This window comes from Pipistrellus kuhlii, unplaced genomic scaffold, assembly GCF_014108245.1.
Source record: "Pipistrellus kuhlii isolate mPipKuh1 unplaced genomic scaffold, mPipKuh1.p scaffold_m20_p_14, whole genome shotgun sequence".
In the NCBI taxonomy this organism is placed as follows: Eukaryota; Metazoa; Chordata; class Mammalia; order Chiroptera; family Vespertilionidae; genus Pipistrellus; species Pipistrellus kuhlii.
The window spans coordinates 45628564-45654232 of record NW_023425449.1 but is presented as its reverse complement, the minus strand read 5'-3'; the positions used below and the strand labels follow the sequence as shown (position 1 = coordinate 45654232).

Here is a 25669-nt window from a genome sequence, read left to right as displayed (position 1 = left end):
TCTTTTTCTCCTAAGAGTGTTTTTGTACTTAACAACTAACCCCCTCAATTCTAGCCTCTCTAAGTGATCATTCTTCTTGTTCAACTGGCCCTCAAATCCTGGGGTAGTATTTCAAGACAGAGAGAAATGGAATTTGGGATTGGGCAGTTATTATTCCACTGGTGAATTTTTTCCCCCCCAATAAACACATACAATATTGTAAATATACTTTATCTCCCTTATGATTTTAATAGCATTTTCTTTGATCTAGATTATTTTTTATAAACATATAGCATATAATACATATAACATGCAATATATATTAATCAACTGCTTGTATTATTAATAAGACTTCAGTCAATGATAGGCTGTGATAGTTAAGTTTTTGATGGGTCCAAAGGTATATGTGTATTTTTGACTGTGTGAGGGTCAATGCCTCTGACCCCTGTGTTGCTCTAGGGTCAACTGTACATTGAAAATTGTTCCAAATCTTAACAACATTTCCTAGAGCAAAACTTTCTCAATTTTAGGTCATTGTGTTTATTTTTTGTTAATAAATGGTATCTTGCTTAAAATTGATACTATATTGGAATGTTTTGGTCTAGCATACCCATTTCTTCTCTAGTGGTTTCAGAAATATTGGTCTGAGAACTTTCCACTTTTTGATATTGGAAATGATGTTCATTTTTTCCCTCTAGAAAATTCGCTAGCTGAGCTGTGTGGTGGGTTTTCAGAGCCTCTCAGGGCCAGACCTTGGAGATGCACAGCCTGCATTGGGCTTTGGGTCTGAATTGCTCAGTTGTCTTTGGAGCTGAAGCTGACGTTGCTGATCCTGCTCTGAATGCCATCCCTGTTCCTTTGGTCCACCGATGCCTGGACCAAAGCCTCTGACAGTTCACCCTACAGCTGTCCTTTGTCTCATTCCTGTTAAAGTTTCCTTGAAACTTGAGCTTTTGTCTTCAAGGTCATTGTCCCACTCAAAGGGCATGATATAGATGTCAGACTTTTGTAAAATGGAAAGTACAACAGAAGGCAATTTTTAAGTCATATTTTGATGTGTTCTGTTCCCCTCACTGAAAGCCTAATACAGACAGGAGATGACATAAGGTATTAGAGAGGATATGGGACCCATATTTTCTCTGATTACTAGTCCTACTAACCGTAATTTTCTTCTATGAAAGCTGAGCATATAATTGGCCCACAGAAGGTCAACTTGGCTGCACTCAGAGTTGCTCTACATGCACATGAAGAGCAGGGGTGAGTGCCTTCTAAATTGTAAAGGCCACACTAATGTGTCAGCACAAAGACTCTAAATAGTTCTTGAATTAAATTTTTTAAATTAATCATTAAGAATCATATACTCCAAAGACAATTTTGGCTTTGACATGGCCCCTTAATTTTATTTACACACACATAGTGTTTTAAATTATTCCCTGTCTTTGTGTGTGTATTAATATACAACCTACATGTAAAAGATAAATGCATGGGAGACATGACCTGGGTTGAGAAAAAACTTTAAAGACAATGGTCATCGGTTCATAAAAGTTTAACAGAACACCCTCAGCCTGTGCGTTAGGACCTGTGGATTCCTCCAGCCGGGTCATCACCTCAGCTGGAAATGCCACAGCACCTAAGCAAATGGGTTCAAGGAATGAAATTGCACAGGGAAGCACTTGGGTCAGTTTCATGAGCAGGTCCGACCTCGTAATTATCTTGTCGAAATAGAAAGAAAAAAGCAACTTGTCCTATTTTTATGAATAATTATCTACTTTTACTTCTGCTAGAAATGAGTAATATTTTTGTTTATTCTTACCTTCATAACAGTCTCTTTATCTGCATAATCCTTTTCCTTCCACCACTTTTACTTTTTATTGTATGAGTATGCATCGTGTGTGTGTGTATGTGGTGTGTGTGTGTGTGCGTGTGTGTGTGGTGTGTGTGTGTGTGTGTGTGTAGTATGTGTGTTGTGTATTGTGTATGTGTTTGTGTGTATGTGTGTGCATGCACTCACACACATTTATGTCCCTCCTAGTAAAGCTTCTTTGGGGGCAGAAACATTTTCATTTATCTTTGTATTTCTGGTGGCTAACTCGGAGTTTTACATACAAATTAAATATTTGCAGAATATATTCATGTATTGTCATGGAACTAAAACATAAATGTCTGGGTGTCATTATTTTCATGGAGTTGGAGTAATTGTTGAATTTGGATAGTGGTAGCAAACCTATGAATCCAAAGAGAAATTAAAAGCAGCCTCCTGGCAACAGCACAGCAGCACACACCAAGTCCAAGTCAAATGTGGGGCCTGAGAGTTCCAAACAAGAAAATCATAAATGATGGATTTCAGCAGAAAAAGCAAATGATGGATTTCAACAGAAAAAAAGGGTTATTACGACTGCAAGGTAGTGATTGCTCACAAAATGCTGACCACGCGGAATTCACTACCCAGGCATTGCCACATCCTGCAATGGGCATATCACTTCCCAGTGAAGAAAGGGAGACTCTATCCTTTCAGTAGACGTCCGGGGTCACACAGTCCATAGATGCCACTAAATTCCCACTACGGCATTCCGACTCTAAAAGGAAAAAGGCCTAACTTCACATGTGGAACGCTTTGGCCCTCCTCAGTAACCGAGCATTTTAAATTCAAGAATGAATTAGTCTGTTTAGTTTGGGCCCTTGTTGGAGCGGAACAATGACGGAGGAGCTGAGGAGGGAAAGGGATATAGCTAAGTCCTCTGCGGGAGACGCCTCAGGTGCCAACAAGCCTGGAGGGAGATGGTCTTCAACCTCAGTCCTCCGTCTGCCTGTGTTTGCCGCATCTCTCTTCTATTTCAGAAGCTACACATGACTCAGAAAACAAGTGAGAATGTTTGGAATTCATGTTCAAGCATGTTCATTAAATTCAGTGTGCTGCATAGCTGCTGCCATTAATGTATGTCTGAAAACTGGGTGAGCTGCAATCCAGCTTTTTGACATGCTGGCTTCATTGCTAACTCAGTGGCTGGAGGAATGTTGACACAAAAACATGACATTAATGCTGGGAGCCGAGCTAGTGTCCTGAAGGGGTTGTCTCATATCAGTATCAACTGCATTTAGAAAATTCTATATCACAGCTCCTGAGTCTCCCGCAATGACTCCAGTCGATGTGGTTTAGAAGACGTGGCTTCTTAGGGCCGGTGCAGACGGAGCATGGTGAGCAGCGGGAGAGCCCGAGGGAACATCAGGTCCTTCGGCGCGTTCCTGGAGAGCGTGACCGCCGAGCTGTCCACACCAGGCACCTCGGGCACCACAGGTGCCATATCCATCATTTAGAAAAGAACTGAGATAATGTTTGTTTAAGGTTTGCGGTAATTGTAAGGGTTAGAGATTAGTTGCCCCATTTTAATAAGAGCTGTAAGGCCCTTTCCAAATGGCGTGCAGTACAAAGTCGCCAGCTTGGTGGACTAGCTCTGAGGAGGTGTGGGCTGCTTGGTCTGGCTCTTGGTCTACCCTCCCCAGGTCAGGCTAAACCCCTCCGCTGGGATGAGGGATCAGGGGGCATGGCAGCCTGGAGCAGGGTCAGGTAGTGGTGCTGGGGTGAGGTCCTAACTGACCTTGGCCATGTTCGCTGACAGACTCAGGGAGGGTAGGTTTCTATTTCCCACAGATGGTTACACTGCTTGGTCAAATTACTAAGACGTCATTGAATTACACTCTTGAAAGGGGTAACATTTGTATTATGTAAATGTATCTCAATAAAGTGGTAAAAAAAAAAAGAAGGCAGAACAGAGCCAGTGAGAAGTGAGGAGGGTTGAGGGCTGGCGTAGCTCTGGGAAAGCAGGGGATGGAACAGAGAGAGCTGATGCTTAGAGGTGGGGGGGATCTCGCTGGGATGGGCAGGGCTGCTGTCACGCTGATGGGAGGGACTGGGGCAAGACTCTTGGGATGAGGAATGAGGAGAGCGTCCTTTGGAAGATGATGGAGTGAAGACCCAAGGAATAAGGCTGCCCATGTCAGTTTTCTTCCTGACAGTAGGCCTGACCTGCTTCTCAGGGCACTTCCTTTAGAGATCTGGCCATGGGAACTCTCACTCGGCCCCTTTAAGATGCAAATCTGTTACAGTTATTCGACATGTCTCCTCAGCATCTGGAAAGTGTCCCTTTGAAATCTGACCGTCCTGAGAGACCAGCCCCTCCCAGTCTCAGTGGGAGAAGGGCACGTACCTCCCTGCCTCACTTCGCCAGCACGGTGCTCCTGCTGCCCCTCCCATGCTGCCCCAGTGCTGTCCCTGAGCTCCCGGCACTGGGAGCCCTGCCCTGGGTTCAGTGGCATGGAGTGCGGTTTCCACCCTCCTCACAGCACTCTGGACCCTATTGGCACCATCTGGATGGACGCCTTCCTTGCCATTTTTTAATGTGTCCAGCTCAAAGCTCTTCCACAGTTACTTGAGGGGCAGCACAGGAAGCTCTCCAGTGCAGCTGGAAAGCTTTGATGGAACTGTTAAAGGCACCCCTGCCCCCCATTTAGCTTCTTTTGAAGCATAGTAACCTCCTTCTTGTATAAAACTGCTGTTTGAATTCTCATCTATTGTTAGATAGTCCCTAGTCCTGTAAACTCTGTCACTGTAAACTGTCACCTTAAGACAACCTCTTATTCTATAAAACGACTTTGTTTTTAGTTCAAATAATAGGAAAAGATAAACTTAACTGTGTGACCTTGCAAGCTAGCCATCCAATGTAATAGACTAATCCTATATAATAAAAGGCTAATATGCAAATTGACCAAACGGCAGAACGACTGGTCACTATGATGCACACTGACCACCAGGGGCAGACACTCAATGCAGAAGCTGCCCCCTGATGGTCAGTGCAGTCCTACAGGGGGAGCACCACTCAGCCAGAAGCCAGGCTCATGGCTGGTGAGTGCAGCGGTGGTAGCAGGAGCCTCTCCTGCCTCTGAAGCAGTGCTAAGGATGTCCAACTGATGGCTTAGTCCCCCGGGGGCACAGGCTAGGCTGAGGGATCTCCCCACCAAGTGCATAAATTTCACACTCCAGGCCTCTAGTACAGATAATAATTCCCACATTCTTGTGCCAAGTACTAACTCATTAAATATTCAAGGTTACAACTGTCTGTAACAATAACTCACACAGAGCAAAGAGGCTCAAAAGTATAAATACTGGAACTTCCTGTATGTGGGGCTCAGAAATTTGGAAGAGACACCTTTCTCTGGGCCTCTCACAATAAATAACTCCTAATTATTGGGTCATTAAGGTGTCTCATTATGATACAACAGTTTAAAACATTTATTTTGTGCAGTCCAGTATTTCTGAGACTTGTTAAGAGAAATAGCATTGTCTGTCCCTCCCTGCTCCCCATTTCAGCTCCTTAAAGCCTTTCTACTCAGACAGCTGATTCTTTCAGAGATCTGTCCTCCAAGTTGGTCCGAAGGTTGTGGGTTATTGTTAAGCTGTTAAGCTGATTAACAGAGATCTGTCCTCCCAGGTCTTCGTGACATGATGCCTCCTCACTCCTTCTCCACCAGGTGGGTGCCCTGTCTGCTGACACCATGCTCCAGACTGAGGCGGGATTCAGTTCTCTGCCACAGATCCCCTCTCACCTGCCTCCTCGTTTCCATCTGTGCTTTCTCCCATGTTTTCTGGGAAAGTTCCTCCAACTTGTCTTCCCTTCCTGAGTTGAGTTATTTATTTTGCCATGTGTTAATTTCTAAAAAGCTCTTTACCTGCCATTTGAATACTCAGTTTATGTTTCAGGTGCTTACTTCATGAATGTAATATTTTCTCTTTCAGCATTTTTTGTTGTTTAGTTTTTGAAATTTTATTCTTCCCGCACAATCTCAGTTTCTTCCAATTTGTTTTCTATTTTGGTATTTGCTTTTTATGTTACATTTTTTCTCCTGTCTGTTCACAGTAACAGTGGGTATTAGAGTGCCGACAGACAGTGTGTACAATGGGGACTGTATCTGCAGGGTGACCTGTTGACCATTTCATTGGGTGGCACCCATGCCAGCTTCTTTAAATCTTTCTTCTAGGGCTGTCATATTCCCGACTGAGAGGTCTTCTGGTGTCTTTCAGGAGCCTGGCTCCTGAGAGGGAGCGAATGCTGGGGATTTCCACAGTGAGAGTGCAAACTCTTCCTCCTCTCTTTTTCAAATGCTCTCTAGTCTGTCTAGCAGCCCAAGGTCTAGAAGTTTGGCTAGAAGACACTTCTCCAGCCTCTGACTGGGCCGGGAGCAGTCAGGAGAACAACATGGGTTTCTGGTCCCCCAACGGGCATCCTGCCATGTTTTTTAGAGGAAGATGGTTGCTTTCTGGCTGAGATTTGGGGGAGTTGGGTGATTAAAACCGGACCCAGGTTGCACGGGTGTGTGGAGTCCGGCCCACTTTTTCATCTTCACAGCCCCCACAGCTTGGTCCCCATTCTCCCTAAGACAAGGGGTTTTCAGTTTACAACACCATCACATTTGATGCAGTTGCAGGAGGGAGCAGGGCTCAGTTGTGTTTGCTTAGCATCTATAGCCAGAAGCATCAGCAATTTGATCCAAACTGTCAACGACAGGAAGGCACCAGAACAGAAACGGGGTCACACCATAGGTGGCCACCCGGTCACAGGGAAGCAGCGCCCTGCCTCTGAGAGCCACAGTCTGTGGCCAGAGGAGAGAAATGGCGATGGTTCAAGATGCAAAGTCCAATTACTGCAAAGCAACCGAAGGAATTCTTGACACTCATCAGAGTAAAGAAGGCTGCGAAGATGTCGTGACCAAACTCTGTGGGCAAATTATATTGACATTCTGTTCCAAGGTGTAGGAAAGCTGGGGTATTTTAGCTCTTTTTAAATATTTCATTGGCTGTTACCTTCATAAGGGATTGGACATTAAGCTCGGTTTCAGGGACATAAAAGGGGAACTGAACCCAGTGAAGGGAGCAGACATTTGGTTCAGAAGAGAAGTCCCTGCTGTAGGCGTCTGAAACCCCAGTATGAACAGGGACCACGTGACTAACATCAGTGCATACCCCGGGCACCCATACAATAGTTGACTGAGCAGCGCACCCATGCGCAGGTGAGCAGCCAGCACCTGTGAAATGTCTGGAAATAAAGGTTTTTTTCCTGTGCTTCCGGTACTCCTGCGTATTTTCTTGGTCGCCTGGTAGGCTCAGTAACACACCCACAGACCTGGGCTGGAGACCTGGTCAGCCACTCACTGGTTATGTGGCCATGGAAAAGCCTGATGGCCTCGACCCTTTGCTTTCTCCTCGGGGAAGTGAGGAGTGGATGGGAGCAATGGCTTTCAAAACTGTTATTATTTTTTCCAGTAAAACTTTTTGCAAACAAAGTCATAGGTTGAGTCCCAATGGATAAAACAGATGGAGGTGACGCTAGTTATCCACTTCTATCACCTTATCTGGTCTCCAAGGGGCCTCGGAGGATCTGAGGCTGCACAACACAGTGTCAGTCTGGGCACTGGCCACCTCCAGGCTGACCCCAGTCCTCCCATCCTGTGATTCTAAACGAGGTTGTGGCCACAGGAAAGGGCACTAACATTGCATGAAAAGGACTGGGGACCAGTGTCAGGGCTGACAGTTCAGAGCCCAGAGATTTGACATAATGACACTGTCATCATCGACTTGGCCGGGTGGCAGAGACACTTGGTGGTGAGTTCTGAGCTGGGTCCTGAAATTTCACAGGCTCACAGAGATGCAGGAGTTGGGCTTTGTGATCATGACCTTGAAATCCATTCAATGTTGCTGCACTTACTCTAATGATGAATAAATTATATTTTTATATAATTCATTTGTCATTTATATATAGCATTAGTCCATGAATTGACTTTATTTTCTTAAAAATTACTTGATATAGAGCTATAAACTTCCAAGGACAATCCTACCACTCCTTATTAGCATCAACATACTTGTCATTTCCCCCCTTTTGTGAATATATGAGTTTTAGACAAATTGGCTCATGTTCTCTGAAAAGCAAAAGACCAGATCCCACTGTTGTAACTCTAGCTTACTGACTGCATTCACAGTGAATCTGCCTTCAACTCTATGTAGCCTACCCCTGGCCCTGGCCCCATCCCTGGCCCTGCCTTTCTAGGTGATTGACAGTGTCTCTGATTTCATTCCCAGAAGTCTGTGGGCACAGACCCTGTTCACTTACCCGCCTCTGCCTTCTGCTGCTTCTCAATTTTCTCTAGGCGTCCTAGCAAGGAGTCAATTTTAGTTTTGATCTGTGTTAGTTCTTTCTTGATTGTCTGTAACTCATCTGATTTCACTGGAGGGGGAAAAGGAACAGAAAGCAACAGAAAGTCAAAGGCCAGCACTCATGGATACCCTGTGCTTCCACCAGATGCTGTCAAATCTCAGAGGATGCTTTCTAGTCCCATCAATTCTGACTGCCTCCAGCTTCCCCCCATACCGAGGACTGGATCACACAGTGATTCTCCAGGGTGGGAGCCTGACATGTCTTCTTACCAGCGTGGTGTGAGGTGGAGGGATCTAGAAATATTTTATAAAATAGCTGACACTAAATTTAGTTTTGGCAAATACTAGTGTTTGAGTAACTCTTAGATGGACTCAGATTGAGGGAGGAGTCAATCCTGACAGGTGTGTTAATAACGATACTTTTAGGACTAAGTCGTAACATATATTTTAGCAGACAGCGATCTTTTTAATCAGTACTTTGGTGATTGATTGGAACAAAAATGTCACAATTTTCCCCTAAAATGTCTAAGATGCTAGAGAAGTCTCCCAACTTACAGAACGCTTGTATTTGACTTTTTATTTTTTACAGACAGGAAGGGAGAGGGATAGAGTGCTAGAAACATCGATGAGAGAGAAACACCAACCAGCTGCCTCCTGCACACCCCCTACCTGGGATATGTCCATAACTAAGACATGCCCTTGACCAGAATCGTACCTGGGACCTTTCAGTCCACAGGTTGAAGCTCTATCCACTGAGCCAAACCGGTTTCGGCTGTACTTGACTTTTTAGAGAGGAAACTGCGGCATTGAGCTGTGCCAGCCTCCTGAGCCCTGACACAAGAGGAAGGAAATTCACTGACGCTCCCACTGCCAGTTTCACACGGATGGCTCTCCTGCTGGGTTTTAGCTCTTTACTATGGTTTTAAAGATAAAAGGTAAGACTAATAGAAGATTGTTAACTTTTCATTTTGCCAAGTAAGGATGTTAAAAAGCAATAGTTATAACAAGTGTCCTACTATCTCCTATGATTAGAAAGAAAGGGCTTGAGAAAAGGACAACCTCATACTAACCAAACACTCCTTTAATGAGGCATGTTTATGTTCATGAAAATTCCTTGCACCACCCCTTAGCTTCCCACTGTGAGGAGAACATTTGGGAATGCTGTCAGGGACCCACAGAAACCGGAGCCTGAAGAGGTTGAAGCTGGCACTGTGGGAGCCACACCTGCCCATGAGCTTCCACCTAGGGGCTGGGGTGTCTGTGTCCCAGCTGAGAGCTACACTCAAGGTCTGGGCACAGTCCTGGCCACATAGCTCAGTTGGTTAGAGCATTGTCCTTATCCACCAAGGCTATGGGTTCAATCCGCAGTTAGGTCACATACAAGGATCGACCAATGAATACATAACTAAGTGGAACAACATGAAACAACAAATTGATGTTTTTCTCTCTCCATTCCTCTTTCTAAAGTCAATCAATAAAATGTTTTAAAAAGGTTTGGGCACAGATCTTGACATCAGGGCCTATCCTTCTCTGTCACTTTCACTTCAAATTTATAATGATCTGATCTTGGCTATTCCCTAGGAATTTCAGGGGGAAAAAAACACAACAAAACAAAACAAAATAAAACAATTGAGTGTTTAGATTGCTTCTTAGTCTTCAGGAAATTTATTATAAATAGTAAAAAGTAAATACAATCTATGTTTGCTTGAAATAGGGCTGTCTGTCAACTCAGATATGTCACTTAATATACGGGATAAATTATGCATTAATGTACACTAACTGCTCAAAGGAAGAAAGATTTTTTCCAATATGAAAATGAGAAAATTTCCATTATAAAATCATAAATTTTTCATAAGAAAACAGATTTTTACTTATAATGCAAAGTCATTTGTAAAATAAAAGCTGCAAGAATCAGGGGCCCCTGGGGTGTGCCTATTCTGAAAAATCCAAATGAAAGCAGAGCAGCTTAATGTAGAGAATTGCTCCTTCTGTCAGTCATTTCTAAGACATAAAAGTGCCGTTGTCAAATTGCAGCTCAATTTGAAAAACATCGTCTGTCACAACTTGAAATAGATTCTACTTTGAAGAATGGTTTTCGCTCCCTTTGATGGAAGCACCTCCTGTAGTTTGACTTGACCTGTAGACTGTAATGGGAAATATTGTACAACACCAGCTGTCAGTGTGGGGAGTGGGGCTGTGGTCAGAAGGGACAGATTTCTCGGTAAGTGGAGCCACTCTGCCGCCTGGGAATGCAACTGGCTAATTTTAATTTATCTCCTTAAAAAAAATGAACAAATTAACCACCAATGTCCAGTTTTATACAAACCATATTCCATACCAGCGAGGCATCTGGACTCAGTGTAGGAGCTTGTAAGTGTGGGGGGAAGGTTTGCTTTGTTTGGCTCCTGCCCGACCCTGTGGGGACCGCTGACCAGGGGGTCTGTAAAGTTTGTCTAATTAGCCATTGCAGATGAGACCTCAGAGCAAGCCAGCCGGGTTCTGCCTCTTCGCTGCCCACACCAGGCAGGCGGTGGGCGCAGGCCTATGCGGTGCTACCCTTTCCTGGGTGCCTAGGTCCTGGGTGCCTAGGGCAGGTGCTCCGATAGACCGGATGGTTCTCTTACGCCTGGGTTCCGAGGACCTTGCCACGAGCCACCTCTGTGTGGATGTGCTCCTCTCTCTCTCTCTCTCTCTCTCTCTCTCTCTCTCTCTCTCTCTCTTTCACTTTTTTCTGCTTTCCCCCCCACCTTTTTCGGTTCCTGTTATCAATTTCTCTGCCGTTCGGTGAGTGACATTCATTCCCTATTTTTACCTACCCCATCCATACTGTACAGTGGCAGTTTTCTAAACTTAGAATTTTAAAAATCTTTGCAACTTTGACTTCTGACATTTCCCCAAAACAACAGAGGTTAGTCCAGAATTAAGGCGAGCTGTGGGTCCAAGCGCCCAGGCAGCTTCCTCCCCCGCGTCTTCCTTTCCCAGGCTCCTCATGTGCTCCATCAGGGCCTGCGCCCAGCTGCCCGGCCTGGACTGGGGCCGCATAGCCTTACTTACAAGTCATGTCGTTCCTGCGAAAAGTCCAACTGCCCCAACTTTTAGAGGAAAAAGGCCAGAAACACTCACACACGCCAACCTAGCTCTTCAGGCTGCTGCCAGGTCTCTCCAAAGATAAGCCAGGTGTGCCTCCCACTGCCTTCCAGGCTGGTCCTCCCCTCAAACAGCCCACTGTGCCCTCAGCCAGCAGGGCCTCCAGATCAGCTCACCGCTGTGCCCTGGAGTCACCTCCACAGCTCAGCCAGGCTCATCCCCAACACCCATCCTCCGCCCAGAGCCTGCTGCAGGGACTCACTGAGCTACAGTGCTTACATCACTTGGCACCTCCTCAGCAGCAGGCCAGTAGGTGGTGGAAGCAGAAGTTGCTGTTTCAGGTATTATTATTTTTATTATTTACATGTCTATCCAGCAAAAATGCTCTCTCCCCCTCGGATATGTCTGTCCAATAGCCCACATACCTTTCAGAAACCATGTTCTGTCTTTTCTGTCCTGTGACTTCTTCCTGGACTGGCTTCCCAGAGGGGCGTGTCTCCCCATCTGTTTTCTGGGTCTCACAGGTGCTGCTGGCCATGCTGCGGACCCTCCGTGTCCCTCTCCCTGTTAAACCTGAGCCCTGGGTGACGCTCCGCTCCGCGCTGGACAGCGCCGGCGGCTGCTTTGGGATATTCCTGGGTTTGGCCAGCTCTTCCTCTTCCGCACTGCAAGCCCAGGAGGCCCGGGGCTTTGAGCTCTGTCCTCCTCAATTAAACATGGCATGAACTGTCAGTCCTCCTCAATTAAACATGGTATGAACACATCTAAGAAGAAACCCTACCTCAGATGAGCCCTGGATGTAAATTTCTTGCCTTTGTCATCAAAAACCAGATCTGTGAAACTTATTCAGATTCCTGGTTGACGTGATATTCTGATCTCTGGCAATATTACGTTTTAGAAAGAAGGGATTATGGGTGGTGTCTAAAGTAAGACATGTTAATGGATCTATGCCATCACAGGCTCTCAACAACAAAACTCCCTGAACAGAGAGAGGGCATCCATTTTCCCCTCCCTCCCTTGTTTTCTCCTCCCTCTCTTCCTCCCTCCCTCCCTCCCTTCCTCTTTTTCTCCCTTCCTCCCTTCCCAGGGTGGGAAGTAGAGGGGTGAAGGTGTTGTGTTTTCAGGCATACAAATCCTTGTTTCTGTTTCCACTGGTCTGCCTGCACACTCATGCCGCCTGAGGCATGCTCTTTGACCCTGAAACCCTCAGCTCCAGTGTTGCCCACACTGTGATGTCCCCTCCACGCTTGTCCTCTTCTGCACCAGACTCATCCTCCTTCCCACACCTTCCAGGTAACACTCAGGGGGACACCGTTAGGGCCAAACCTCAGATCAGGGGACACAGCAGTGGAGGTGGGAGAGGAGGGGCGTGAGAGCCCACCTTGAAGGAAAGCAGTTTTCTCAGACTCCCCCACTCCCGGGACTCAGAGATCAGATCTCGCTGTCCCCTCCCAGCAGTTTTGTTCAAACTGGTTACCTGGGTCATGCCTGCTAGTCCCCACGCGTAGTGAGCAGTAGGCATGAGATATATGAGTCTGGAGAACAGGAGAGAGCAAAAGTAGGAAAATAAATATATGTGTAATCAGTTAGAGATGGCATTTTAAGTTACTATATTAGATGGGCCTGCCTAGTATTTGAGTTTACGTACATAATGCGTGTTTTAGATGGCATCAGATTCTGCCTTCCAAGGAGTTTACATATTTAGGTGCTTCTATGCTGGGTGCATTGATGACTACAAAGGGTGTCCTCTTATTGAAATGATGCCTGTATGTCTTTTACTCTTTTCCTCTAGATAAATTCTACAACAAAAGCTTTGAAAAAAAATAGACAAAAGAAAACATTCTGTTAGCTATGCAGCTCTATTCATATGTTTGGTTAAAAAAAAATAACCTGTAAACATAAAAAAGAAAACATAATGTCATATTAAAAATCTATGCTTGTCCAGTTGACTATACTGACTTTTCTTCTATGAGTGGTTATAGGGTTTGAGTTTAAAATTATTCTTCAAGATTAGAAAAATGGTAAGTGAAAATAAAAAACTTAACAAGTTCCTAGGATAAATGGCTTTGACTTGCTTTTAGACACTAGAGAAGCTAGGATTAGGCTACGTCACACAGACCATCTTAAACATTTTTGCCTAAGCTGTCACTGCAGTATTTTAGTTAGAAAAAAAGAAGGCATGCTAAATCATTTCAGAGCTGCTCTCTCTAAATAGCTCATTGATTTGGTGATAAACATTATTACATTCGGATACAGTCAACAAAATGATGTCTGTGTCTTTTGCTGCAATGAGATACAATCTGAGAGGAAATAGGCAAACAGGATGACACTGTCTGCCTGTATGGAAAAATGTGTGCCTTTCTGATTTATGCAATAGAAAATATTTCAATTTATGTTCATCCCTGTGGGGCAAGACTACCCAGGGACAAATAAAGACTCTTCAGTTCGCTGCCTCTATCAGTGATCTTCACAGAGGGCAACATCACCCTGGGACATCACTGGTGGCAGTATCATTCTGCCAATCGGGACTGCGTGGGATGGGCTGGACATGCCCTGGAGTCCTCCTGCAGTTCCTCCCTGGCTGGCCAACCTCCTACGTCTTTCCCTGGCCCCGATGGTGCACCAGTGGAGTCCCCTGGTTTGGCCTGTGCCCTCTCACAATTTGGGACCCCTCAGGGGATATCAGAGAGCCAGTTTTGGCCTAATCCTGCAGGCCAGGCCAAGGGACAACCCCGGTGCACAAATTTGTGCACCAGGCCCCTGCTCATCAACAAAAACCAATTAAACCCATTTGGTCTAATGTATCATTTAAGGCCTTTGTTTCCTTATTGATTTTTTTTTTTGGCCTGGAAAATCTATCCATTGATGTCAATGGCATGCTAATGTCCCCTCCTTTGCCTGCATTCCTCTTTTTCTCTCCCTTTACACCCATCAGCATTTGCTATATATATTTAGGTGCTTCTATGTTGTGTGCATTGATCTTTACAAGGTTATTTCCTCCAGTTGAAATGATGCCTTTATCATTACATAATGATCTTCTCTGTCTCTTGTCTTAGAAGAAAACAAAGGCATAGGCAATTAAATCTTGGACATTTCTCTTACCAATATTTTTTTCTGACATTTCCTTGGGTAAGGAAAACAAAAGAAAAAGTAAACAAATGGGACTACATCAGACTAAAAAGGTTCTGCACAGCAAGGGAAACCATCAACAAAACAAAAAGAACCTACTGAATGGAAATAGATATTTGCCAATGATACATCTGTAAGGAGTTAATATTCAACATTTATATAGATCTCAGATAACTCGACATCAAAAGAACAAATGACCAATTAAAAAGTAGGCAAAGAATCTGAATAGACACTTCTCCAAAGAGCACATACAGAAGACCAATAGACATATGAAAAGATGCTCAGCATCACTAATTATGAGAGAGATGCAAATTAAAGTCACAATGAGATGTCACTTCACACCTTTCAGAATAGCTAATAGGATGTAGAGAAAAGGGAACCTTCCTGCACTGTTGATGGAAATGCAGATTGGTGCAACCACTGTGGAAAACTGTGGAGGTTCTGCAAAAATTAGAAATAAAATTGCCTTATGACCCAGTGATTCCACTTCTGGGTATATATCTAAAGAACTGCAAAATAATAATTCAAAAGAATATATACATCTCCATGTTCCTTGTAGCATTATTAGCCAAGATATGGAAGCAGCCTAAGTGCCCATCAATAGATGATTGGATTAAAAAGCTGTGGTACATATATACACTGGAATATCACTCAGCCATAAAAAAGAATTAAATCTTATAATTTGCAACACCATGGATATACCTAGAGGGCATTATGCTAAATGAAATAATTCAGACAGAGAAAGACAAAACCTTGTGTGGAATCTAAAGATCAATGTAAAAAACAAACAAAATGGAAACAGGCCCATAGATACAGAGAACAGACTGATGGAGGCCACAGGAGAAGTGGAGGGGGGCTGGGTGACATCAGTGAAGGGATCAAGAAGAACAAAGAGTTAGTCACAAAATAGTTACAGGATATAAAAAGCACAGCAGAAGGAATACAGTCAATATTGTAATAATTATCTATGATGTTAGGTAGACCAGCGTTTTTCAACCGCTGTTCCGCGGCACACTAGTGTGCTGCGAGATGTTGCCTGGTGTGCCGTAGGTGCAGACAAGACAAGAATTTTATAATTTTTCACTATTTTGTTTACTTAATATTTCATAATAAAGTAATTATAAAATACTTTCTTTGTGTTTATTTGATTCCTATTCAAGAGAATTACTTTATATATGGTCAATATAGGCACAGAGTTAAATTTTTTAACATTTTCTAATGGTGGTGTGCCTCGTGATTTTTTTCATGAAACAAGTGTACCTTTGCCCAAAAAAGGTTGAAAAACACTGAGGTAGACAATTGAATTATTAGAGGGAATAATTTGTAACCTATAGAAATATCTATCCTCTGTTCTGTACACCTGAAGCTAATACAAATACTGTTGAATGCAAACTGTAATCAAAAACCAAAAGAAAGAAGCCTCAGAATATGACAGTTTACAGTACATTCTCAAAGCCCTATACTGACTTCATATAATTACTTTGTGAAATGTATTAATCTGAACAGGTAGAGCTCAGGATCAAATGCAGATCTGCCTACTATAAGTTCAAAATATTCTAAAAAATGAGTTTCTCTTAGTTGTAGCATTTCTAAAGAGGTATTTCATTGTCAAATATAAAATTCGTGAAAAAGAAAAAGTAAAAAGCAAAAATAATACTCATGACATAGATTCCATAAATATTCAATAGTATACTCTGCAGAAGGAGATAAGATGGCAGAAGAATAGATGAGCAGATTCTGAGCCCTGTCCCGAAGCCGAAAGAGAGAGCAACTAATGGTCTTGAGCTGTGAGTGTTTATTAGCAAGCTGGGAGACAGCGAACACCAGAAGAAACTGCTGGGGGGCCGCTGACAGAGGTACCCCTCACAGGGAAGCACCCACTCGGGCTACGTCCCTTCCCAGAGCTACCTACCGGCTTGGACGGAGAAACCTCGCCATCTTGAGAGAAAGATAGGATCATGTCAGAGGCCTGAATACCCACAGCAGCAGCGACAACCAAGCAGCTGTGACCCCCAGAATGCAAATCCCAGGCGGCACAAACACCTGGCCTCACTGGAGTGCCCCACTGCTCAGCAAAAAGGTCAGATTTCGCGGGGAGAGGGTGGAGAGTGCTCGCGGCGAAAACAAAGCCTGTGTGCACAGAGCATGAGGAAGCTGGAGGACAAGGGCAGTGATTACAAGTAGAAGCCCCAGCTGTTGGGTGGGTGTCACCCGTGAAAGTGGACGGGGCACCTTACAGGGGAGATATCTAAAGAGCAACACATTTGGATCTGGCTCAGAGGGATATAGGAGAGTTGCGGGAGATTGCAGTTGCTCGGACTTGCCCCCCTCCCCCTCCGTAGATCCGGCTGCAGAGAGGACTGGGGAAAAAAAAAAAAAAGCTGGAGAGGCTCTAGAGCACACATGTCAAACACAAGGCCCGCGGGCCAAATCCGGCCCGCCAGGCCTTGCAATGTGGCCCACACCGCGCTGTCATCACTGCACTCCGCTGCGTTCCATCACAATGATGCGCGGTGACATAGGAGGCTTGTGATCTCGCCGGCCGCCTCGCCGGCCGCTGTACTTGCTATCTATTACGCATGCGCATAGATAACAAGTCACACGAGATTCAGGAGGCCGCTGTACTTGCTATCTATTACGCATGCGCATAGATAACAAGTCACACGAGATTCAGGAGGCGTGACCTATAGTCCGGCATCCCATGTGGTTGTGCGGGTGGCAGAGCAGAGGAGAGAGTGAGTGTGCAGGCATAAAAGATACACAGCAGAAGCTGCCAGTTCCTGGCATAAAGTGCAGGCATAAAAATCGCAACAGAATCTGCTATCTGCACCCAGCCAGGCATTTATTGACTGACTTTTTTTTCTCCACTCCATCTGCCAAATCAAGCTACCCCTGTGCAGTTTTTAACTTTTTCCTTCTAACGCAGATTTCCAATAAACTACATCTTTTACTGCCAATATTGATCCCAAAATGTCCAGGAAAAGAAAAGTTGACGGTGAAGGCAGACAATTTAATGACAAATGGGAAAATGAATACATGTTTGTGCTTAGAGAGGGCAAACCAGTGTGTATATTGTGTTATGAGACAGTGTCGGTGATGAAAGAGTACAATATACATCGTCATCTTGACACCAAACATAATGTTAAGTATGGCAAATATACTTTGGAAGAAAAGCATAAAATTGTTAAAGAACTAAAAGGCAAACTACAATCACAGCAGCAAATGTTTACAAAGGCTACAGCGAAAAATGATGCTGCAGTGAAAGCAAGCTTTATAGTGGCTGAAGAAATTGCCTGTACTTCAAGGTGTTTTTCAGAGGGTGCCTTTTTGAAGCAATGCATGCTAAAAGTGTGTGAGCAAGTATGCCCAGACCAGATACAGAGTTTTCAAAATGTCAGTTTGTCAAGAAACACCATTGCAGATAGAGTTCAAGAACTCTCAGGAAATCTATCATCACAGCTGGCCGAACAGGCATGCAGTTATCTCGCTTTTTCACTTGCTATCGATGAAAGCACAGACAACACTGATACAGCGCAGCTGTCCATCTTTATACGTGCTACGAAGACCGACCTCTCTGTCACTGAGGAACTTTTGAATGTAGCTGCCATGCATGGGACGACGACTGGTAGAGATATATTTGAGGCTGTGGAGAAATCTATAAATAATTTTAAATTACCCTGGGAAAAGTTGGTGGAGCTAACTACCGATGGCGCACCTTCAATGTGCGGAGAAAAGAAAGGCTTGGTTGGACTAATGAAGGAAAGAATGCAAAAAAGTCACTGCCACACAGCCTTGATTACTTATCATTGCATTATCCACCAAGAGGCTATGTGTGGAAAAGTTCTGGACATGAATGACATAATGACCACAGTCATTAAAACTATTAACTTTATACGGGCACGTGGCCTGAATCATCGCCAGTTCCAGCAGTTTTTACAGGAGGTGGGTGCAGAGCATGGAGATGTGCCATACCACACAGAAGTAAGATGGCTGAGCAAGAGCGCAGTCCTCAAAAGATTTTTTGAACTCAGAGAACAAATTGCTCTTTTCATGGAAAGTAAAGGAAAGCCCTTGCCTGAACTGTCGGATCCCGCCTGGCTATGTGATTTTGCTATGATGTGTGACATATGCGAGCATCTCGCCCAACTGAATCTGAAGCTGCAGGGACGCAAACAAGTCATCACGAAGATGTCTGATATGATCACAGCATTCCAGCGTAAACTTCAACTATGGAAGTCCCAACTGGAACAGGACAATCTTGCCCACTTTCCCGTTTGTTTGAGTATCTCAACCACTATTTCTGGTACTTTTCCTTGCAGTCGGCTGGCTACCAAAGTTAGCCGTTTACTAAGTGAATTTGAGTGGCGCTTCTCTGACTTTAGAACACAGCACTCAGGCTTTGACATCTTTGCCAATCCTTTTACAGTTGATGTCAACAATGTGCCCCATCTCACCTTAAGATGGAGATAATCGAGCTTCAGTCTGACAGTGGCCTGAAATCAAGGTTTCAGGATATTGAAATTGAGGACTTCTACCCTCTACTGCCCCCTGACTCAATGCCAGGACTCCGAGTTCATGCTGCCAGTATTCTATCCATGTTCGGGAGCACCTATCTTTGTGAACAGATGTTTTCAATCATGAATCTGAACAAAAACAAGCACAGATCACACATTACCGATGACAACCTCCATGCTCTTTTGCGGGTTGCTACAGGCCAAGAAATAAAACCGAACATTGACTCTGATCCTGGGAAAACGGTGTCAGACATCTAGCCAGAAAACAAAACAATGAGCATTTTAGGTACATTCCAATATTACTGTTGCTTGATACCAATATTACTATTTTGCTTGATAGCATGTGAGTTGGTTAACAGCACTGTTAAGGAAAAGATTGTTCCACTCATTTTAAATTCACATTTCTGGTTAACATTGTCAGTTTATGACTGTTCAGTAAACCATTCGGCCTGCGATTTAGGCTGGATTTTAGATTTTGGCCTCTTCTCTGATTGAGTTCGACACCCTACTCTAGAGTCTGGGAAGTCAACCTAGAAACACTGCCCCCCAGAGGCTAATTCACAAATTGACTCTAGTGTAATAAAAACAAAGCAAAACCTGCCTAAAAATCAGGACTGGATCATAACAATAGAGGAAGCGAATGACCTTCATTACTGCAAATTTTATTTAAATTTAAATTTTTTTTTTTAATTTTTAACTTTTTGTTTTTTATTTTTGTTTTCATTATTTGCAACGTTTACTCAAGAAACTATTTTTTTTCTTTTTCCTCACTTGATTTTATCTTAATAATTATTACATTGTATACATAATCAACATTATTACTACTACTAATTTACCTTTTTCATCTTATTTTCTTTTGTTTATTTTTATTATTTTTATTTCATTTTATTTTATATATATATACACACACACACACACACACACACACACACACATATATATATATATATATATATTTATTTCAGGATTACTGTTCTACAGTCCATCTATCTTTCCTTCTCCAATGCTTTATTCTATCGCAATCCAACCTTTATGCCTTCACTCTCTTTCCGACCTTCTCCTTTGGTACCCCGTTTATCTTAACCCTTTCCTGCTCTAGATTTTCCCCATTCCTTCTGTCCACCCCCTCCTAAAATTTCACCCTACTTGTATATATCTAATTTCCAACTCCCTGCTCCAAGCCCATTCACACCTCCCTTGCAGTTGTCCTAAAAACAAAACAAAACAAAACAAAACAAAACAAAACATAACAGTTTTTCTCTCTAACTCTTTGAAGTTGTATGTTGAATGTTAACTATACTGAAGTTGTATGCTTTTTTTTTTTATAAGATTGACTTGCCTATTCTTTTTGTTTGATTGTATGTTTTTGTTAGCTGGGTTCTAGTCACCTTTATTGGTGGTTATTAATATAGCAAACACATTTCTAATCAGTGCCTTGTGTGTTGTACCTGGTTGTGTTGTATTTTGTGCCTTTAAATCAAAGCAGGAGAGAGAGAACTACACAACCAGACATCCTAAAAAGAGAGATCATGGGGAGACCAAAAAAACAGCCTGCATATGAAAGAAAAGCAGGCTCCACCAGAAAAGGAAGTAAACGAGATAGAGGCAAGCAACTAAACAGCAAGAATTCAGAGTAATGATCATAAGATGGCTAAAAAGAATGGAAGACAAATTTGACAATATGAGTAAGAACCAAGAGGAAATGAAGAAGAACCAAGAAGAAATGAAAAATGACATCACTACTGTAAAGAACTCAATAGAAAGCATCAAGAATAGATTAGAAGCAGAGGACTGCATCAGTGAGCCAGAAGACAAGATGGAAAAAAATACCCAATTATTACAGCTTCTGGAAAAAAAAAATTAAAAACAGGAGGAAAGTCTAAGGGAATTTTGAGACAATACAAAACAAAACAATATTAGAATAATAGGGGTTCCAGAAGGAAAGGGAATTGAGGAAGACATGTAAAATGTATTTCAAGAAATAATGACAGAAAACTTTCCTGAGATAGAGAAGAAAAAACCCACACAAATACAAGATGCTCGCAGAGTCCCAAGCAAAATGAACCCCAGAAAACCGACCCCTAGGCACATTATAATTAAGCTGGCAAACTCCAACGACAAAAAAAAAAGAATTTTAAAAGCAGCCAGAGAGAGACAGAAAGTTACATATAAAGAAACCCCCATCAGACAAGCAACTGATTTCTCCACAGAAACTTATCAGGCCAGAAGGGAATGGGATAAAATATATAAAGTCATGCAAAGGAAGGGTCTGAATCCAAGAATACTGTACCCAGCAAGGCTATCAATCAAAAGTGAAGGTGAAATCAGGAGCTTCACAGACAAAAACAGACTAAGGGAATTTATCTCCACCAAACCAGCAATGCAAGAAATGCTAAAGGGTCTACTCTAAAATTAAAGAAACAGAAAGCAAAGAAGGAACACAGGGGTATAGAAAAAAATGGAGTCAAATAAGTATCTATCAATAATAACTTTAAATGTAAATGGACTAAATGCTCCAATCAAAAGACATAGGGTAATGGATTGGATAAGAAAACAAGACCCCATATATCTGTTGTCTACAAGAAACCCACCTCAGAAAAAAAGATGCACACAGACTGAGGATAAAGGGATGGAAAAAGGTTTTCCAAGCGAATGGAAATGAAAAAAAAGCTGGGGTAGCAATACTTATATCAGACAAATTAGATCTCAGAGTGAAGGACATAACAAGAGATAATGAAAGCCACTTCATAATACTAAAGGGAGCAATCCAACAAGAAGAAATAACCCTGGTAAATATATATGCACCCAATATGGGAGCACCCCAATATATAAAAAAACTGCTGGAGGACATTAAGGGAGAGATTAATAGCAATACAATCATAGTAGGAGATTTTAATACCCCACTGTCACCCTTTGACAAATCATCTAAACAAAAAATTAGCAAAGAAATATCAATCCTAAATGACTCGCTAGACCAGATGGAATTAATTGACATCTTCAGAACATTCCACGCCAAAGCCACAGAATATACATTCTTCTCAAGCGCACATGGGACATTCTCAAAGATAGACCACATTTTGGGACATAGGCAAAGTCTCTTCAAATTCAAGAAGATAGAAATCATATTAAGCATCTTCTCAGATCATAGTGGCATAAAACTGGAAATTAACTACAATGGAAAAAAATCCAAAGAAATCAAACACATGGAGACTAAACAGCATGCTATTTATTAAACAAGGACTGAGTTATCAGAGAAATCAAGGAAGAAATTAAAAACATCCTGGAAACAAATGACAATGAAAACACAACAATCCAAAATCTATGGGACACAGCAAAAGCAGTTTTGAGAGGGAAGTTCATATCCCTACAAGCCTATTGCAAAAAAAAAAAAAAAAAAACCAAAAAAAAACCAACAAAAAACTAGAAAAAATGGTAACAAATGATCTAACTTTACAATTCAAAGAGTTAGAAAAAGAGCAACAAGAAAAGCCCAGTGTAAGCAGAAGGAAGGAAATAACAAAAATCAGAGCACAGATAAACGACATAGAGACCAAAGAAACAATACATAAGATCAACAAAACCAAGAGCTGGTTCATTGAAAGAATGAACAAGATAGGTGAACCTCTAGCCAGGCTAACCAAGAAACAAAGAGAGAGGACCCAAATAAACAAAATCAGAAACGAAAGAGGTGAAATAGCAACAGACCCCGCCGAAATACAAAGGATTGTTACAAAATACTATGAACAACTCTATTCCAACAAACTGAACAACCTGGAGGAAATGGACAAATTCCTAGAAAAATACAACCTTCCAAAACTCAATTAGAAAGAATCTAAAAATCTCAATAGACCAGTGACTTGGGAAGAAATTGAAACAGTCATCAAAAAGCTTCCAGCAAACAAAAGCACAGGGCCAGATGGCTTCACAGGAGAGTTTTACCAAACATTCAAGGAAGAACTAAAACCTATCCTCCTCAGACTATTCAAAAAAATTCAAGAGGAAGGAACACTTCCAAACTCCTTCTATGAAGCCAGCATCACCCTAATACCAAAAACCAGATAAAGACAACTCAATGAAAGAGAATTACAGGCCAATATCCCTCATGAACATAGATGCCAAAATCCTCAACAAAATTCTAGCAAATCGTCTCCAGCAGAGCATCACAAAGATCATACATCATGACCAAGTAGGATTTATTCCAGGAATGCAAGGATGGTACAATATCTGCAAATCAATAAACAAATTGAAAAATAAAAATCATATAGTCATATCAATTGATGCAGAAAAAGCACTTGATAAAATTCAACACCCTTTCCTGATAAAAACTCTCAACAAGGTGGGAGTACAAGGATCATACCTCAACATAATAAAAGCTATATATGATAAAACCACAGCCAACATCATACTCAATGGGTAAAAACTAAAACCATTCCCTCTAAGAACAGGAACAAGACAGGGATGCCCACTATCGCCACTCCTGTTTGACATAGTACTGGAAGTACTAGCCATTGCAATTAGACAAGAAGAGGAAATAAAAGGCATCCAAATTGGAAAAGAAGAAGTAAAGTTTTCCTTATTTGCAGATGACATGTTATTGTATATAAAAAACCCAAAAGACTCCATTAAAAAACTAATTGACTTAATAAATGAATTTGGCAATGTAGTAGGATACAAAATTAACACCAAGAAATCTATGGCATTTCTATACACCAACAGCGAACTTATACAAACAGAGACTAAAAAAGCAATTCCATTTACCATCGCACCAAAAAAATTAAGATACCTAGGAATAAACTTAACTAAGGAAGTAAAGGACCTAGAAGCGGAAAACTACACGACACTGAAAAAAGAGATAGAGGAAGATGTAAACAAATGGAAGAACATACCATGTTCATGGATTGGTAGAATCAACATCATCAAAATGTCCATACTTCCTAAAGCAATCTATAGGTTCAATGCACTCCCCATTAAAATACCAACAACATATTTCACTGACCTAGAAAGAACTCTCCAAAAGTTCATTTGGAACAATAAAAGACCCCGAATAGCCACAGTAATCCTGAGAAAGAAGAGTAAAGTAGGTGGGATCTCAATACCAGACTTCAAACTGTGTTACAGAGCCACTGTTCTCAAAACAGCCTGGTACTAGCACAAGAACAAACATATAGATCAATGGAATCGAATCGAGAACCCAGATATCAACCCAAATCACCATGCTCAATTAATATTTGACAAAGGAGGCACGAATATACAATGGAGTCAAGACAGTCTCTTCAATAAATGGTGTTGGGAAAATTGAACAGATACATGCAAAAGAATGAAACTAGATCACCAACTTACACCATACACAAAAATAAACTCAAAATGGATACAGGACTTAAACATCAGAAGGGAAACCATAAAAACACTAGAAGCATCCACAGGCAGCAAAATCTCAGACATATGCCAAAAGAACTTCTTCACTGATACTGTCCCTAGGGCAATGGAAGCTAAAGAAAAAATAAACAAATGGGACTACATCAAAATAAAAAGCTTTTTTACAGCAAAAGAAACCATCAACAAAACAACAAGAAAGCCCACTGTGTGGGAGAACATATTTGCAAATGTTATCACTGATAAAGGTTTAATCTCCAACATCTACAAACAGCTTATACAACTAAATAAAAGGAAGATGAATGATCCAATTAAAAAATGGGCAATGGGCCTAAATAGAATATTTTCAAAAGAAGACAGAAGGAAGGCCAAAAGCACATGAAAACATGCTCAAAGTCACTAATTATCCGAGAGATGCAAATCCAAACAACAATGCGGTACCATCTCACACCTGTCAGAATGGGCAATATCAACAAATCAACAAATGACAAGTGTTGGCGAGGTTGTGGAGAAAAAGGAACCCTCATGCACTGCTGGTGGGAATGCAGACTGGTGCAACCACTGTGGAGAACAGTGTGGAGTTTCCTCAAAAAACTGAAAATGGAACTCCCATTTGACCCAGTAATCCCACTCCTAGGAATATATCCCAAGAAACTAGAAACACCAATCAGAAAGGATATATGCACCCCTATGTTTATAGCAGCACAATCTACAATAGCTAGAATCTGGAAACAGCCTAGGTGCCCATCAGCAGATGATTGGATCAAAAAACAATGGTACATCTACACAATGGAATACTATGCTGCCATAAAAAAGAAGGAATTCTCATCATTTGCAGCAACCCGCATAGAACTAGACAACATCATGCTGAGTGAAATAAGCCAGTCAATGAAAGAGAAATACCACATGGCCTCACTCATTTATGGATATTAAAGAACATTATAAAGTGACAAACCAAAAGTCAGACATAAAGACAGTAAAGCAACAAGCAGACTATAAAATTACAGCGGGGAGAGTAGGGAGATCTGGGGGAGATAAGAGATCAACCGAAGGACTTGTATACATGAATATAAGTACAACTAATGGACATAAAACTCTGGGGAGGGAGGGTATGTGTGGGAGGGGGGGGCAATGTTAAAATATGTACACAGATAATAATTTAATAAAATAAATAAATAAATAAACTTAAAAAAATAGTATACTCTGCAATGTGGAAGTGACAAAGAACACTACATTTGTAATCTAGAATGGAGAGATTAAATTCTTTTACAAGTACATGTAACTGTAACATGAGACAGGTGGCTGAAGTCCTAGAATAGGAAGATGAACACTGATTCGCTCGAGAGGGCGGATGCTGCAGGTGAGAACTTATCTCAGAAGACCC

At 42.2% G+C, this 25669-nt stretch overlaps 1 protein-coding gene across 3 annotated transcripts in view; it reads right to left on the bottom strand.

The window, feature by feature from the left end:
* Positions 1-25669, bottom strand: part of RALYL (RALY RNA binding protein like) — a 519639-nt gene that overhangs the window by 23301 nt on the left and 470669 nt on the right. For all 3 annotated transcript variants that reach the window (XM_045581553.1, XM_036437321.2, XM_036437324.2), the window contains one exon: positions 8139-8252. In XM_045581553.1, coding sequence (XP_045437509.1) covers positions 8139-8252 — 114 coding nt within the window. The remainder of the gene's footprint in view (positions 1-8138; positions 8253-25669) is intronic.